Below are 17,777 nucleotides of genomic sequence, written 5' to 3' on the forward strand. Positions count from 1 at the left end.
GAATGAATGATGGGCTCCCACTTCTCTGTGAGCACTTTGAGTATCTAACAACAGAAAAGTGCGATATAAAATCTAATCCATTATTATTATTATTATAAATACGTGTTATTGTGGTGTATCCCTAATAGTTTCTTAGAATTTGTAAATAACCGCAATTAAAAAGGTATTTAAAATCGATGTGATCACTTTATATTTATCAACAACACCCAGAAACGCCGCCAACTTTTCTGGGCCCGAGCTCATCTAAGATGGACTGTTGCAAAATGGAAAAGTTAGACTGATCTATAAATACATCTTCTAGATCTAAACATTTCAGCAGCAGAATATGTAAACAAAAACGGCTCCGACTCGACAGAAGCCTCATGAGTTCTAAAGACAAGCTGATCTTTTTTTTAAAATCCAAACCTTACATAACCTTTCACTTGATATTTTCAAGAGGCCTCACATTCAAATCTCGTCCAAAGTGCGTGTGTAAAAGTGTCTTCAAAGCGCGCCCAGAACAAAGATTCCCTGTGCGGGCCAACGCATCCTGATCTCGGCGGGGGTCACAAGTTGCTATGTCGCAGGAAATTTGTGGGGCCACCAAGGTCCTCCTTGCTGCATGTGTGTGGTGGAAAATAATTTTATCCACATCCTTTGTTTGTGTAAAGTGCAAAGGTTATTGTTCTGAAAATCCTCCGTTTTTTAATAAACCTTTTGGCTAAAATAATTTTGTGGATTTATTAATATAATTATTATTTTGCATTTAGCCTACATCAGTTACTGGGGGGTCGGTAAACTAACACTGGTGCGCTGTGGGTGGTATGCAGCACCGCTTTTGATGGAAAAAGTCTGTTTCCACTCATGTCAAAGTCATTTAGTAAGAGCAACCCCCCACTGCTTTCTTACAATGGGAATGCAAATACTCCCGCCGCTCGTTGTGGGCGATACTGCAAACTTGGTATCGATACGATATCAAGTAAATACTGGAATATGATACAGTTACTTTTTACTTAAAATGTGTTGGCAATGATTATGATTACATTGAAATACAAATTTAAAAAAACAACTTCCAAATATCTTAGGCCAGCGGTGTCAAACTCATTTTAGCTCAGCATGGAGGAAACTCTTAAAATCTTTTACTATTAAAAACTATTAAAACTATTAAAACCATGGCGTTAAAACTAAAAAAATAAAGACAACTTCAGATTGTTTTTGTTGTCTTACTTTGGCCAAAAATAGAACAAACACATTCTGAAAATACTACAATAAAAATGTAGGAAAAAATACGGGCAGCGGTAAAGTTTAGATCCGTGAAGGAAAGAAGAAAGTGAATGAATGTTTATAACTGAATACATTTACATATGCATAAAAAATTGTTGTCGTTTGTATTATTTATTTTAATGAATTAAGTAACGTTTATGACAACCTTTTTCCAAAACGCAATATAGAATGTGAGATATAACAGGATAATGCATACATTTATCAGTTGTTTTCAAAACACTTACAAAAAAGTGAGGCCCCAAAAATGTACTGTGCTATTTTTATGACTTGATGGGTGGGGACCCCATTTTTAAAATTCCTAGCACGAACACTGATGGGGTATTGGTGCGTGCAAAACAGCGGCAGGCGGCTGTGGCCTGTGGGCTGATTCTAATACTAGTCAAATATACACATATAATTAATTCCTTGACTTTGACACCCCTGTCTTAGGCAAACAATTTAATAATAGACACAAATACAGTACAATAAAATATTAATACAACAATGTACTGGAGGAATGTAACAATTTCTAAAAAAAAAAACAATACAGCATTTGGCTCTTATATATATCTAGTGTTCTGTTTTTAATGATATTATTGCTGAGGTGATACAACAATACATTCATACGGTCAAGCCCAAAATGATTCTACCCTTAGTAAATTCGATTTTAAGTGAATTATTTTCAGCCAGCACGTTTTTCCGAAATGAAAATGACTAAGCAGGCGTCTACCATGAGATAATAAGATGAATAATTAATTACATTTGACACAATACAAATTGGGATAAACTGAAAAATCCCTCAGAGAGTGCAGATCTCTGGAAGGACCTATCTCCCACAGAATGAAATAACGGAGTGGAGTGAACCCTCTTGTCAGTCATACACTTTTTGTCTGTGTGGGAGGAGGCGGAGGGCTATATACATGAAATAACGTAAACGTTACACTGTGCGTAGGGCCCTGCATATGAACCATTTAAAATAATAAATGCCTATAAATGTAATTTCAGTTCTTATGTGTCTTGTACATGTTAAGAATGGACAAATAAAGCTCTGATCTGATCTTATATGAAACGAATCCTATACACTCTGTTACAACAGGAATATAATGGAATATTTCCACATTTGGCACAATGTTATTCCTTATTTTGTAAACCAGTTTGAATGCATATGTTCCTTGACTGCACTTAAATGTAGAGTATATGTAGAATATATTTATATTATTTATATATTATATATATAATATGTTATATATATTATATTATTTATTATTATTCTTGTCTATTGTGAGCGAACTGTGGTGCTGAATCTCCCCCAGGGATCAATAAAGTACTTTCTATTACATTCTATTCTATTCTAATCCAAGCCATAATTGATTTAGGAAGGTTTACACATTTATGTTTTAATGATGTTAAACTTGTTATTTTGCACACAAAAAATATTATTGAACCATGTCTTTCCCATGAATTATTGTTAGTACAGTATACATGCATTAAATTAAGTTGAAGTTTGATTTAAAAAATATATAAAAATCGGTTTGCATGAATAAAAAAGCGTTAAAAATGTTGTATTGGGGCGCTTCCCAGTTTTCTCCATTTTGATTAAAATTCTGCTAAGGACCCCAGTTTAGAACACTAAAAACTAAATATACAGAACACAGCTAAAAATGTATATATATTTATATCGTCAAGCTGGTATCAACTGATGTGTGGTATCAAAGCTATCGATATTTGGTTCGATCTACCCACCCTATCATCCAATGACTGACCAAACTGCCACCAGCAGGGTTTGTTTTTATTATGGGAGGAAATTGGGAGATAAACACGCAGCAATTATACAATGTTGTCATTGCTTGGAAATTCATGTTCAAAGATGGCCCAATGTGGGCTAGGTGAGTGTTTATAGGAACTTTTACTGGTTCAAATTGGGTGTTTGGAGAGTGGCTCCGTCTTAAAAATTGATTGGCATATAGTTTGGTTGACTAATTATGAGCTAATTGCATGTAGTTTAGGATGGATTTGGAGGGAGATGGAGCTGTGGACACGATTTTAGATAGATTTGAAGTCATGCAGGGTTAAAGATGTCTGAAATAATAAATGTTCGAGCTTTGTTTGACTTGACTATAGCGCGCAAGAGGAGGCTTTTCGTGTCTCGTCCACGAAGGACTATAGATGCGCCACTTAACTCCACTGTGACACCCACTGGAATCTCGATCTGTTTGGGCTTGAAACAATAACATCGTGAACACGGTGGATGATCAGCTCCCTCCGCCTCTCCGGGCTTCCTCTTCCTCCCGGGAGCTGTGCGCACTCGTCGTGCGTCAGAGCGCGAGTCATGCGTAACAGGACTGGAGAAAGATTTGCTCCTTTTTGATTAGAACCACGCTTCTTAAGGACCACTTGTAGCGGAAGCATCACGACAAAGGACATTTAGTCATATTCGCATCAAGTGAGCAGCTCTCCTCACACATGACGTCTCCTCACCATAGATCCAGCCCGGTGTCCGGCGTTCTGCTGAACTCCCCGGCCGCCACAGAGAGCTCGTCCGCCGCCGCCGCGAAAGGAAAAAAGCCAAACTCCGGGTTACGGCGGCCGGAAAAGCCTCCTTACTCGTACATTGCTCTAATAGTGATGGCGATACAAAGCTCCCCCACTAAACGACTGACCCTAAGCGAAATATATCAGTTCCTCCAGGCCCGTTTCCCCTTCTTTAGAGGCTCGTATCAAGGCTGGAAAAATTCCGTCCGCCACAACCTCTCACTCAACGAGTGTTTCATCAAGCTTCCCAAAGGACTCGGCCGGCCCGGGAAAGGCCACTACTGGACCATCGACCCCGGGAGCGAGTTCATGTTCGAAGAGGGTTCCTTCCGGCGCAGACCGAGAGGCTTCAGAAGAAAGTGCCAAGCCTTAAAGCCCATGTACCGAATGATCAACGGCGTCGGATTCGGCGCCTCGATCCTGCCGCCGAGTTTTGACTTCCAGTCTCCGTCCTGCCACGGCAACGGCTACAACTTGGACGTGATGAGCAGTTCGATGGCGGGAGGCTACGATGGTCATCACGTCCCCCACATGTCTCCCAGCCCAGGGTCCACGTACATGGCGAGGGAGTACGAACCGGACAGCAGCAGCAGTCCCGTACCGTCGTCCCCGGCCATCGCCAGCGCTTTGGACGGCCACTCCCCGTACGCGAGTGCATCCGCGCATTGGACCACCTCCAGCGGGTCTCCCTACGTCAAACAGCAGCCTTTAACCTCCAGCAGCCCCGCGTCATCTTCTCTGTACTCCGGCATGTCACCTTACTCCCTGGAGCAGACCTACTTCACCCAAAACCCCAGGGAGAGCCACGCGAACGACATATCAGGTATCAAAATGGATCACACGTCACGATTAGCAAATGTTCATTGTGATTTCAAAGAATAATCGTCATTACATTATCTCTAAAATAGTCTTGAGCATGAACTCAGTGGAGAGTAAATAACAAACTATCATTTTCTATTTTAAAACGGTACCAGTAAATTGGGGAAAAATACCAATCAAATAATTATTAGGGGTATATTAATATTATCAATGCACAATAATGATCAATTTAATCTTTAAACTCGTGGTGTACTGCTTGAAATTAAAATATGATCACTGCTGCTTCTGGATGCACTTTACCTACACTCATGCAATCATGCTTCGTCAAACATAATCTATTTTTATCATAACAATGTAAAAGGTTAATATAATCAGCTTCCCCCCCTCCCATCTGCTTTCTTTTGTAAATTAAGTATTTCTTACATTTATGTATTGTTGCATTTGAAGCTATTGTAATGTTGATAACGGTAATTAATATTATCAATGCACAATAATTAATCAGTCTAAAGGCTGATTAATGTAAGCCTTTTGAATATAAACTTGTGGTGTACTGCTTGAAATTAAAATATGATCACTGCTGCTTCTGGGTGCAATTTACCTACACTCATGCAATCATGCTTCGTCAAACATAATCTATTTTTATCATAACAATGTAAAAGGTTAATATAATCAGCTTCCCCCCTCCCATTTGCTTTCTTTTGTAAATTAAGTATTCCTTACATGTATGTATTGTTGCATTTGAAGCGATTGTAATGCTGATAACGGTAATTAATATTATGAATGCACAATAATGATCTAATGTACTACACATTTTGAATTTAAACTTGTGGTGTACTGCTTGAAATTAAAATATGATCACTGCTGCTTCTGGATGCGCGTTACCTACACTCATGCAATCATGCTTCGTCAAACATAATCTAGTTGTATCATAACAATGTAAAAGGTTAATATAATCAGCTTCCCCCATTTGCTTTCTTTTGTAAATTAAGTATTCATTACATGTATGTATTGTTGCATTTGAAGCGATTGTAATGTTGATAACACTAATTAATATTATCAATGCACAATAATGATCAATTTAATTGATTAATGTAATGATCTTTAAACTCGTGGTGTACTGCTGGAAATTAAAATATGATCACTGCTGCTTCTGGATGCACGTTACCTATACACTCATGCAATCATACTTCGTCAAACATAATTTATTTTTATCATAACAATGTAAAAGGTTAATATAATCAGCCCCCCCCCCCACCATCTGCTTTCTTTTGTAAATTAAGTATTCATTACATTTATGTATTGTTCCATTTGAAGCGATTGTAATTGATAACGGTAATTATTTTTATTCATTGCCAATATTGTTTTTTCTATTGGTATTTTTATTGCTCCATTTCTAGTGCAAACATTGTCATTTTTGTGTTATTGCTATATACTTCACTTTTTGGCATTATGTTTGTATATATCTGATTTGCTGATGTAGTTCTGTTATTGTTGTTATTTCTTTCTGTTTTATCCCCCACAATTTCCCCGTCCGTCTTCTTCTTTTTTTCCCTTTCTATCCCCTCCTGCTCCAGTCCGGCTGTGCCAAACACTAATTATATCCTTTAATAAAATCAAATACGGTAACAAGAGAAATATATCACACTTCTCTCTACTGTACATCAACAATATGATTTGCCTGAGTGGCTGAACAGGACATATTAGAAAAAAAATAATTATCCCTGAATTTCAGACAGAATATTTCACGATTGCATTACACAAATTAGTTATTTCTAGGGTTATATAAAGCAGTTTGATTGATACCTAATTGGCCTCCCGAGTCACGCTAATTTACTTCAGCACAACACAGTGAGGCTTTAGGAAAAGTCTTGAGGATTTCAAGAAGACAAGAAGCCCACACTGGAGCCTGAAAGGGTCTCAGAGGTTAACTAAACAAAGACTGTGCAGTTCAGACCACACCGGAGAGGATTTTAACCTCCATGTATCCACATGAGACGGGAGGCCTTGTTCGACTTCGTTATTGAGCCCGTGGGAAGTGTAAATGCGTTGGTGTGTACACTACCTGGCCCGTACTGCTGTCAGTCACAAACATTCTAGTGTCTCCGCAAGGGACCGACTGGGAGTTGTGATCGAGTCGCGGGTAAAGGCCAAAGTCTTCCTCTGAAAAACAAAGTCACATCTGGAGTCCTTATGACCTTGATGAAGCCACAGGCACCCAGTTCTTTTTTTGCTGTCTTAAATGGAAGATCTCATAACTGACATTAATAACCACCAGATCTCTTGATTTAAATGATTCTTTTCAAATTAATTTCACGGGACCTGATATGTGAGGCGAGCTGAGAACCTACAGCAGCTGTAAACATTTAAACAGACTTAAACACAGCCTAAAATGTATAGTCAAAGAACATAATCCAATTATAAGTGTAATTATATAAGTGTCAAATACACACATAAACACGCACAACAGGGGTGTCCAAAATATGATCCGGGGGCCACTTCTGCCACATAGCTCATTCTTTATTTGCCGACGGTAACGATGGATAGATGTTCATAGTAAAATATGCAATTACAAAAAATAAAAAGCGCACACACATACACACACACATTTTAGTTCATAGACAGTATGCACACATGACAACTGAACTAAAACAATGAAAGGATGACTTAGAAAACATTATTTACTCACATAGAAAACAGAAAAATATACTAAAAAAGGCTTTTATTCCTTTAAATAGCATCTTAACACAGGGGTCCCCCAAACTTTTTGACCCGGCGGGCTGCATTGGGTTAACAAAAGTTGGCCACGGGTCAATATATATATATATATCCCCTTAAAATCCCCTGAAGAGCAGGGAAACCTGTGAAACAGGCTTGTAGGGATGAAATAGCCTCTGTGTTTTTTCCTGACCTAACGTATATTCCGTTCTACACCGGTATAGAGCACTGTATAACGGATAAACCACCACAGTAACCTTGACTATATATATATATATATATATATATATATATATATATATATATATATATATACAAATTGCCTTTTCCTTTTACTAAACAAACAAAAGTCATATGTCAACTGATGTTTAAAAACTCTACACTCGGAGTCTATTTTACGTTTCCCCAACGATTTTGCCATTTTTTTGTCCTCGTGCACTAATTGACTGAAAGAGCGTGAACGTGATGACGTCACGTTATCGATGGGAAAATGCATTTTTAGACAATATGATTTGCCTGAGTAACAAGCGGTAGAAAATTGATTGATGTATGGGCTAGAAAGGACAGATTAAAAAATAAATAAATAAATAAAAACATTTAAAACATATTTTTTTGGATGCTGGCGGGCCGTAGTTTGGGGACCCCTGCCTATTGGATTAATATTATTAAATACATATTTCAGTATGCCCTGCGAATTGGTGGAAAAAAAGTTTGGAAATCCCTGACATAGCCATGGGTGCCACATCTCTCTCAGAAGTCCGCTTGTAACAGTAAATATACATGAATATTAATGCGCGCATGATTTTATTATACTATTGTCTATGCTTCAGATTTAATTTTATATCAACAACAAAAAAATGTTTGGACTATATTTTGATAATATTTGTTACATGATTGGATGATATTAAAGTTAAAAGACGTGCAGCACATGCAATAGTTGTTAAAATTGCAAGAACTAACACATTCAGTATAAAAAGATTGAGTGCTCATTGAGACCAATTATTTCCAGGCTTTTGCTAACCACACAAAATGATGTGGCGGGCCAGATGTGGCCCCCGGGCCTTGAGTTTGCCAACAGTGGTATAGACCATATATAGTATGCTTCACAGCGCCTCACTTTTTCCACATTTTGTTATGTTACAGCATTATTAGAAAATGGAGTGAATTAATTTTGTCCTCAAAATTCTACACACAATAACCTATAATAACAATGTTAAAAGTTTTTTTTAAGCTTTTTAAACTAAGAAACCACATGTACATAAGTATTCACAGCCTTTGCTCGCTTTGGCAGAAATTACAAGCTTGGTACGCCTATCTTTGGGCAGCTTTGCCCATTCTTCATTGCAGCACCTCTCAAGCTCTATCAGGTTGGATGGTAAGCATTGGTGCACAACCATTTTCAGACCTCATCAGAGAGATGTTCAATGGGATTCAAGTCTGGCCTTTGAGTGGGCCACTGAAGGACATTGACAGAGTTGTCCTTAAGCCATTCCTTGTGATTAGGGTCATTGTCCTGTTGAAAGATCTGAGTTCAAGTGCGATTTGGTATTTTAATCCAGGATGTCTCTTTACTTGCTGTAGTCATCTTTCCCTTTATTCTGGCTGGTCTCCCAGTTTCTGCCTCTGAAAAACAACCCCAAAGCATGATGCTGCCACCACCATGCTTCACTGTAGGGATGGTATTGGCTTGGTGATGAGCGGTGCCTGGTTTTCTCCGAACATGATGCTTGACATTCTTGCCAAAGAGTTTAATCTTTGTCTCATCAACCAGAAACTTTTGTTTCTCATGGTCTGAGAGTCTTTCAGGTGCATTTTGGCAGACTTTTACCAAAAAATGGCTTCCGTCTGGCAGATTTTTTTGACTCTTTACGTAATTTTTTTTTTAAATATTCAAATTCATAGGCATTTCATTAATTATTTACTGTTACACGCGGCCCTCTAATGGCAGCCATGACGGTGTGGCCCTCAATGAAAACAAGGCCCGGGGGCCAGATCTGGCCTGCAACATCATTTTACCTGGCCCGCAAACACCTGGAAACATGTGTCAATAAAGTACTTAATATTTTCTAACTAAATGTAATTGATTTTTTAAATTTTGACAGAAAAAATATATGTACTGCTTGAAATTGCATACATTTTAAACTTTAATAGTATCCAGTATTGCAACAATCAATTTCAGCATGTTATCATACTATCCAAACATGTTTTTGTCCAAATACTTACATTTACAGCAAACTACCCATCAAATTCATAAAAATTACAATAAATGTTACGTTGTTCTTTACAGCATATTATTGTAAATTGACAAAAACGATTACTGTTTTTTCCGTTAAAATTCTGTTGACTGAGCTGCCAGTTAATGACTGTAAAATTTACGGTTGTTGTTTTTAACGGTGTATTACTGTAAATGGAAAGACGGTACATTTGCTTATACGGTACAAAAACTGGCAGCTAAATTGCCAGAATAAAAAAAAGAACTTGTACTGTTTTCCATTCACAATATAATGTTGTAAAAACCACTGTAAATTTAACACAAAGATTCTGGTAACTAAACTGCCAGCTTTTTCCGTAAACCCCCCCTCCCCCTCAAAATAAAAAAAACAAACAAACAAAAAAACAACACTATATTTTATAATACAATTTTGTAAATGTAAAGTTTTAAATTGACAGTCTGCTTCAAACAATTTATATAATTAATAATGAAATCCAGAGGCATATTCATACATTATTCACTGTTACAAGGTGCCCTCTGATGGCAGGCATAATTGCCATGTGGCCCTCAATGAAAACCAGTTTGACATCCCTGTTGTAGAAGGACAACCATCTCTACAGCAATCAGGCCTGAATGGTAGAGTGTTTGCGGGCCAGGTAAAATGATGTCGCGGGCCAGATCTGGCCCCCGGGTCTTGTCTACATTGAGGGCCACACAGTCGTGGCTGCCATTAGAGGGCCGTTTATAACAGTAAATAATTAATTATTTGCCTATGAATTTGAATATAAAAATAAAAAAAATATGTAAAGACTAAAAAAAAATCTGTGGATTTTACCACTGTTTTTTACAGAAAAAAAACTGGCAGCTTAGTTGCCAGACTTTTACTGTAAAATATGTTTTTTTTTATTTGTATTATTATTTTTTACAACATATCACTGTAAATAGAAATACAGTACTGCTGTTTAATTGTATTTTGCCAACTCAGATGCCAGTTTTTTACCAAATAAAATGTGGTATCTTAAAATCATCAACCGTGGATTTTACAGTAAAAAAAAAAAACAAAAAAAAAACTGACAGCTCAGTCGACTTAATTTTACTGTAAAAAAACCCAACATTGGTCTTTTTTTTTTTTCAACTTACTGTAAAAAAACTCCCTACATTTTACAGTAAAATCTATTGGTCATTTTTATAGTGTACAATTTGATGGAGAACTCGCTTCAAAATCATAAGTTAAGCAGATATTTAAGTATTTATTTGGATTTTGACAAAAAAAAGTTATATAATATAATATTTGTTGCAATATTGGACACTATTTTTTTCCCTGTCAAACAAAAAAAAAATCTAATACTTTAGTAAGAAAATAAGAAAGTAAGAAAGAAAATATAAGGTATTTTATTGACACATATTATTTCCAGGCTTTTGCGGGCCATATAAAATGACGTGGAGGACCAGATCTGGCCCGCGGGCCTTGAGTTTGACACATGTGTGCTATAACATACTATGACTATACTGTTAGATGAGCTCCTCAAACCTCATTCAATTTCTCCTGACTTTCCTTCCACAGTGGGGATTCCACGCTATCAGAGCCACTGCGACAGGAAAGATTTTGTGTTCAACATCAATGGCGTCTCGTCCTTCCACCCCACGTCTGGCGGCTCCTATTATCACCATCACCACCATCATCAACCTCAGAACGTGTGTCAGGACATCAAGCCATGTGTCATGTGAGCGCTCTTTTCGAACCGGACAAAAGACACGCTGCAGTCAAACTGCACGTCAGCTGTAACAAAGGATTCTTTTGGGATCGAGTTTGTAGCAGAATGAGTTGCACAATGACTACTTTCACATGTTGCCTCTTTGTGGACGTGACCAAATGTGCATTGAAGGAACATGAATGAAGAAACCCTTGTGGCCTTAAGTATACACATCATCCAGATTTACAACGACAAGTGTTTTCTTCTTAAATATTAAAGATTAAAGATTAAAGTACCAATGATTGTCACACACACACTAGATGTGGTGAAATTTGTCCTCTGCATTTGACCCATCCCCTTGGGGAGCAGTGAGCATCAGCGGCGCCGCGCCCGGGAATCATTTTTGGTGATTTAACCCCCAACTCCAACCCTTTGTTGCTGAGTGCAAAGCAGGGAGGTAATGGGTCCTATTTTTATAGTCTTTGGTATGACTAAAAAGAAGCACTGAAAACACATGTTTTTGTTTGTTTGTTTTGCTACTAATACAGGCCTGGGCAATTATTTTGACTCGGGGGCCAAATTTTTAGAAAATAATGTGTCTGGGTATATCTGATTTTTAGCAACACTAATACAAAACCTCACAATAATGTATGATTGAATGCTACAATGTTATGACAGACCGCCTTAAAAAACGTAATGGAATTTTTTTTTTTTTTTACTGAATGAAACACCCAGAATGTACATGAAAGTAAACAATGTGGGGTTTACAATATTAACTATGAACGATAAAACACTGAATATTGACAACATATGAACGTCACACCTCCTCTTGATCGACATATTTTACAATCAAGCGAAACGCAACAAAAATGCAACAAACACAGTGAAATATGAACGCGATGGGTAAAAAAAAAATCACCTACAATCTGATATATCTGATCACTAAGCTTTAGAACTTTGTTGTAAAAATCTCCTTGTCCCTGACACCCGCATTTCAGGCTGGCCGCTCTGGAAACACTCTGGGGAAACGCACCCCACCCACACTGCTTGGTGCCTGGTCTGAGCTGCTGTGACTTAGATTACCATAGTAACTAGCATATCATGCAAAAGCACATATTCCAACCGTTGAAATACTTTGTATAGTTCAAGACATCACTGCACATCATAATGGCAGCTAGTTTCCATCTTAAAGATCTGAAAAAAATTATTTGGGAATGTCCGGCGGGCCAGATTGAAAAGATTAACGGGACACATGCGGCCCCCGGGCCTTAATTTGCCCAGGTCTGTACAATTAAATGAACCGAATGTGTCCCCAGCAATATTTCCGTTGCTTTTTTTATATTAATTTATTCATAACAGTAAAATTATAATATTTGACATCATGATAAACCAGGAGTTCAAGTACCTCGGAGTCTTGTTCACGAGTGAGGGAAGAGTGGATCGTGAGATCGACAGGCGTCTTCAGTAATGCGGACGCTGTATCGATCCGTTGTGGTGAAGAAGGAGCTGAGCCGGAAGGCAAAGCTCTCAATTTACCGGTCGATCTACGTTCCCATCCTCACCTATGGTCATGAGCTTTGGGTTATGGACAAGATCACAGGTGCAAGCGGCCGAAATGAGTTTCCTCCGCCGGGTGGCGGGGCTCTCCCTTAGAGATAGGGTGAGAAGCTCTGCCATCCAGGGGGAGCTCAAATTAAAGCCGCTGCTCCTCCACATCGAGAGGAGCCAGATGAGGTGGTTCAGGCATTTGGTCCGGATGCCACCCGAACGCCTCCCTAGGGAGGTGTTTAGGGCATGTCTGACCGGTAGGAGGCCACGGGGAAGACCCAGGACACATTGGGAGGACTATGTCTCCCGGCTGGCCTGGGAACGCCTCGGGATCCCCCGGGAAGAGCTGGACGAAGTGGCTGGGGAGAGGAAAGTCTGGGCTTCCATGCTTAGGCTGCTGCCCCCGTGACCCGACCTCGGATAAGCGGAAGAAGATGGATGGATGGATGGATGGATAAACCATTGTTAAATTAGTTTAAAATGACATTCAATGACAAAATACAAGCTGTCGAAAATGTACTGTTGACACACCACCATTTTGGAGAAGCCATATCCTGGGATAGTCACATGACTGTCAGGTGACAAGTTAACTACACTTTCCAATGTTTTGGACTTAATGAGTAAAATAAAACACCAAGCTTATATTAGGCACATTTCAGGACATTTAAAATGTTGGGGTTCTTATGGTTGTTAAATGTTTTCTCTTTGGACAAACTATATGTTATCTATGTTTTATGATTATTATTACCCACACCAAACATTGCACTTATTCTATAGCCGTGCCTCCTGTAAAATGTTCTAATAAAAATGTTACTACATTCTTGTTGTTTATCAGTTTGCATTCATGTGTGCAATATAGTACATGTGTTCCCAGGCAAGCACCACACCTTTTATATATTATAAGTAATGCAATAATAATAACTAGATGAAGCAATTCCTGAAGGAATTGCGTGTGAATGCTCCTATGCTGTAGTTTGAACTGAAATGCTAACAGAATGTAGTATGAATGTAAGAATAGTTGGAATGTTGCATTGGTTTCGATGTTGAAGAGTTTGAATTTCCAGGAAAACCGGAATTTGGTTTGGAACTTGGTAAAACGTTAGTTTGAATATCCAGGATGAGTGGAATGTGTTGATGTTGGAATGGTTTGAATAGGTTGAAAAATGTGGGAATTGTGCAACTTGGAAAAATGTCCCATTCATTTCAACGGGAACTTCCTGGAAATTTGGGGAAAAGTGGGATTTTTTAAAAAATGATTAGGAGCATGAATGAGCTGAATTGGTTGGTGTTGGAATTGTTTGTATAGGTCAAGAAATGTTGAAGTAGTAACAGTTTTTTAATTGAAAAACGGTATTACGGAATTTAGGGAAAACCTGGATTTTTTTTTTTTTTTAAACCAACTTGGTTTTTTTTGTCCTGACTAAGAGGAATGTTTTCACAGTGGAACGGTTGAAATGGGTTGAAAAATGTGAAAGGAATCATCGCACTAAAAAAGGTTAGAAATAAGGTTAAAAAAAAAGGGAATTCCTGGAAATGTGTTGAACGTAGAAAAATGGTTGTTTAAATTTCCAGGATTAGTTGAATGTGTTAAAGTTGGAATGGTTTGAATGGTTTGAAGAATGTGGGAATTGTGGAAGTTTAAAAAATTGATAATTAATTTTGAATGGGGAAAATGTCCCTAAAAACTGTGAATTCTAGGAAATCCGGGATTTTTTTTTAGAGTTGTTGAAAGAGTGCACACAATTCCCGAACAGGCTGAATATTTGGAAGTTGTAAATTCCAGGGGCGTCACTAGACCTAATACTGGGGCACACCTGGGGTACAAATAATTTATAAGAGCGCGCAAAGTGCGCAAGAAAAAAAAACATATTCACCACTTATTTATCATAAAAAACATAAATAGTTCTTTAACATATTCAATCATATCAGACTATGTTGTTGTCTAAATCTTTGATTAACCACCTGAAATGTACTGCGGTAATGCAGTACATTTCCTTGTGACAAAAAAAGTCACCTGACCAAAAAGCATTCTGTAAGAAACTGACCGTTTTTTTGTTTTCCAAAAAATAGTTAGGTTTTTTCCTTATATAGGAGGTTTTGTATTTCTGCCATCGATATTCAAAATCAAATGACTCAGAGGCAAAAAAACAAAAAGAAACATGAGTGGGACATCATTCATCAGTCAACTCATCAACTTTCATCTCTCCCTTACCTATTCCAGCACTCTGTTGTTCCACTTTGTCAGGACAGACATGGAAATATATTTTAAAAAATCTAATTGGGGCAATAAAAACCTGATATTTTTAGCCATCTTTCTGGTGACAAATACAGAAATTGTAAAAAAAATTCTGGCAACAAAACCAGATGCTTTAGCTCTAGCCATTGTGTGACAAAACAAGATTATTTTAGTCAAAGACAAACAGATTAACAAGACAATTCTATTGTGCTATTTTTCTATGAAATAAACTTGAATGATTAAAACATTTGGCTCATGACTTGACGATAGGGAAAAAAACTGTTCTTCCTGAAGATAGACCATTTGAGAACCACTGCACCATCCATAGGCTGTATCTATCAACTCACACAAACTTATTCAAAATCATCATTGATGCAGAGGTCCCGAGCAGAACCAGCAGACAATAGCCAACATTATGTTTCATGCTCACTGCAAATTCCACCAACAGCTCGTACAGCAAATGAATATGGTTGTCTTGATACAAGGAATAACGTTAGCTAAGGGTTAACTTAAGACAAGACTTATGTTGCCTAGCTAGCTAGGACTTCACTTACCTCTCTCATTCCTCGCAGCTTTGTCCCTGCTGCCAGCGAATAACTTTCTGATATCCATCTAGGACAGTGGTTCACGTTTGCTGTCTCAACAGCAAACGTGAACGGCTGTCTCACCCTTGCTGGATATGACTCTCTTGTAGGGAAATATCCGTCGAAAGACTTTGCAAGCTCATCTAAGTGCGTGGCAATTGTTTGCTTCAGTTCCATGGGTACAGAAATGTCTCTGATTCCAGACACATCTTGTCGCTCACATGTGCTCCACTGAATGCTCAAGGAGTTTTTGCATTTGCTCACGCATATGGAAAATTAGAGGGAACAATGTTTAGGGGTATTCATAATACGCCAATAGGGAGAAGTTTTATTTACACGATGAGTCGGGTGTGTCTTGACCTCCGCGGTGGAGGCTCCGCCGAACCCCTGAGGCTGACTCACCGAACCCCCAGGGTTCGATCGAACCCAGGTTAAGAACCACTGATCTAGGAGTACAGACAAGATCAGCTGAATTCTCTACACGTGAATTAATTACCCTATTAATTAGCCATGTGCGCATTGTTTTCTGAAAAGTGAATACAGTAGCAATCAATTACCAAGTAGTATGTGCGCTGTAGTATATGATATGTAGAATTTAAACTCTGAAGTGTTTTATTTTTTTTATTGGTTAAATTTTTACTGGGGCACTGCAGATCAATACTAGGGCACGTTCCCCAGTAAAATATCTCTGGCGACGCGCTGGTTGGAACGGTTTGAATCGGATAAAAAATGTGGGAGTTGTGGAACTTTGAAAAATGTCCCATTCAATTTTAATGGGAATTTCGGGAATTTTTTTTTAAATGCTAAAATATTTGAATTTCTGAATGAGTTTAAACGGTTGGTGTTGGAATTTTTAAAATCGGTCGAGAAATGTTGAAGCATTTTTAATTGAGAAATGGTATTTCGGAATTCCTGGAATTTTGGGAAAACCGGAAATTTTTCCTGTTCAAAAAACAACTTTGTATTTTGTCCTGATTAAGAGGAATGTTTTGACGGTGGAACGGTTGAAGTGGTTTGACAAATGTGGAAGGAGTGGTCGACAGTAAAAAGGGTGAAAAAAGGGTTTGAAAAAACGGGAATTCCTGGAATTTTTTTAACTTGGAAAAATAATAGTTTGGATGTGCAAGATGAGTGGAATATGTTGAAGGTGGAATGGTTTGAATCGGTTCAAAAATGTGGAAATGGTGGAAGTTTGAAAAATGGCCAATTCATTTTGAATGGGAAAAATGTCCCGGAAAACCTGGAATTCTGGGTAATCTGGGAATTTGGGGAATTTGTCAAGGGAAAGCCCACGATTTGAATCGGATGAAAAATGTGGACGGTAGAGCGCGCCAAAAACTGGGGAAAAATATGAATTTTGGTGTAGAAAATCATGTGAGAATGTTTTGCAATAATAATTTGTTTGTTCATAAGGTGCCTTTCTTTGCACTCAGGGACACCGAACAAAAAATAGTAACCAATAAAAACATTGGAAAAAATTAAATAAAACAATAGAATTATTTAGAAATTAAAGTGAATAAGCAGTGCACAATAAGTGTGTTTTGAGTCTTGATTTGAAGAGGGTAAATGTAATGCATGTAAAATATGTTTAATACAGTATATAAATGCACGTAAGTCTGGAACACATTCAGAAAAATATGCATGTTGTGTAATTGAGATTGATGCTTTATTTTTAGATTTGACATACAATATATAAATAATATTATTCTTCATAGAGGGCAGCACGTGTGCCTCACATTAAGAATGTCCCGGGTTCAAACCCCAGGCTTGGGTCTTTCAGTGTGGAGTTTGCATGTTCTCCCCGTGACTGCGTGTGTTCCCTCAAGTTCCTCCAACTTCCTCCCAAAGACATGCACCTGGGGATAGGCTGATTGGCAACACTAAATTTGCCCTAGTGTAATTTGTTGCCTGCCATCATTTGGAAATATGACTACAAGCTACACCACACAGCGTGCAAAGATAGCGAACCAGAAAGATTGGTACAAGGTGACTAAAATGGACTTAAAAGATGACCACATTTGGAAAATAATAAATCACAGGTGTATCAGTGCCCCCCAATAGGTGGCCCATGTGCCACATTTAGCCCGTCAAAGCTTTTCTTTTGACAAACCAATACATCGTTTGAATTAATGCAGTACTTCCAATGCGCTGCAGGGGGCAACAGCTGATGACACTTTCAACTGTAAATAAAGAAA

General features: G+C 38.1%; 1 protein-coding gene across 1 annotated transcript; it reads left to right on the forward strand.

Moving 5' to 3' along the window:
- The first annotated feature begins 3,363 nt into the window (after window positions 1-3,363).
- foxf2b (forkhead box F2b) lies at window positions 3,364-13,573 on the forward strand. Its single transcript, XM_062028145.1, has 2 exons — window positions 3,364-4,597; window positions 11,085-13,573. The coding sequence occupies exons 1-2, from the start codon at window positions 3,706-3,708 to the stop codon at window positions 11,246-11,248; spliced, it is 1,056 nt and encodes a 351-aa protein (XP_061884129.1). The 5' UTR covers window positions 3,364-3,705; the 3' UTR covers window positions 11,249-13,573.
- Window positions 13,574-17,777: the final 4,204 nt, after the last annotated feature.

This window comes from Entelurus aequoreus, linkage group LG19 (assembly GCF_033978785.1).
Source record: "Entelurus aequoreus isolate RoL-2023_Sb linkage group LG19, RoL_Eaeq_v1.1, whole genome shotgun sequence".
Taxonomy (NCBI): domain Eukaryota; kingdom Metazoa; phylum Chordata; class Actinopteri; order Syngnathiformes; family Syngnathidae; genus Entelurus; species Entelurus aequoreus.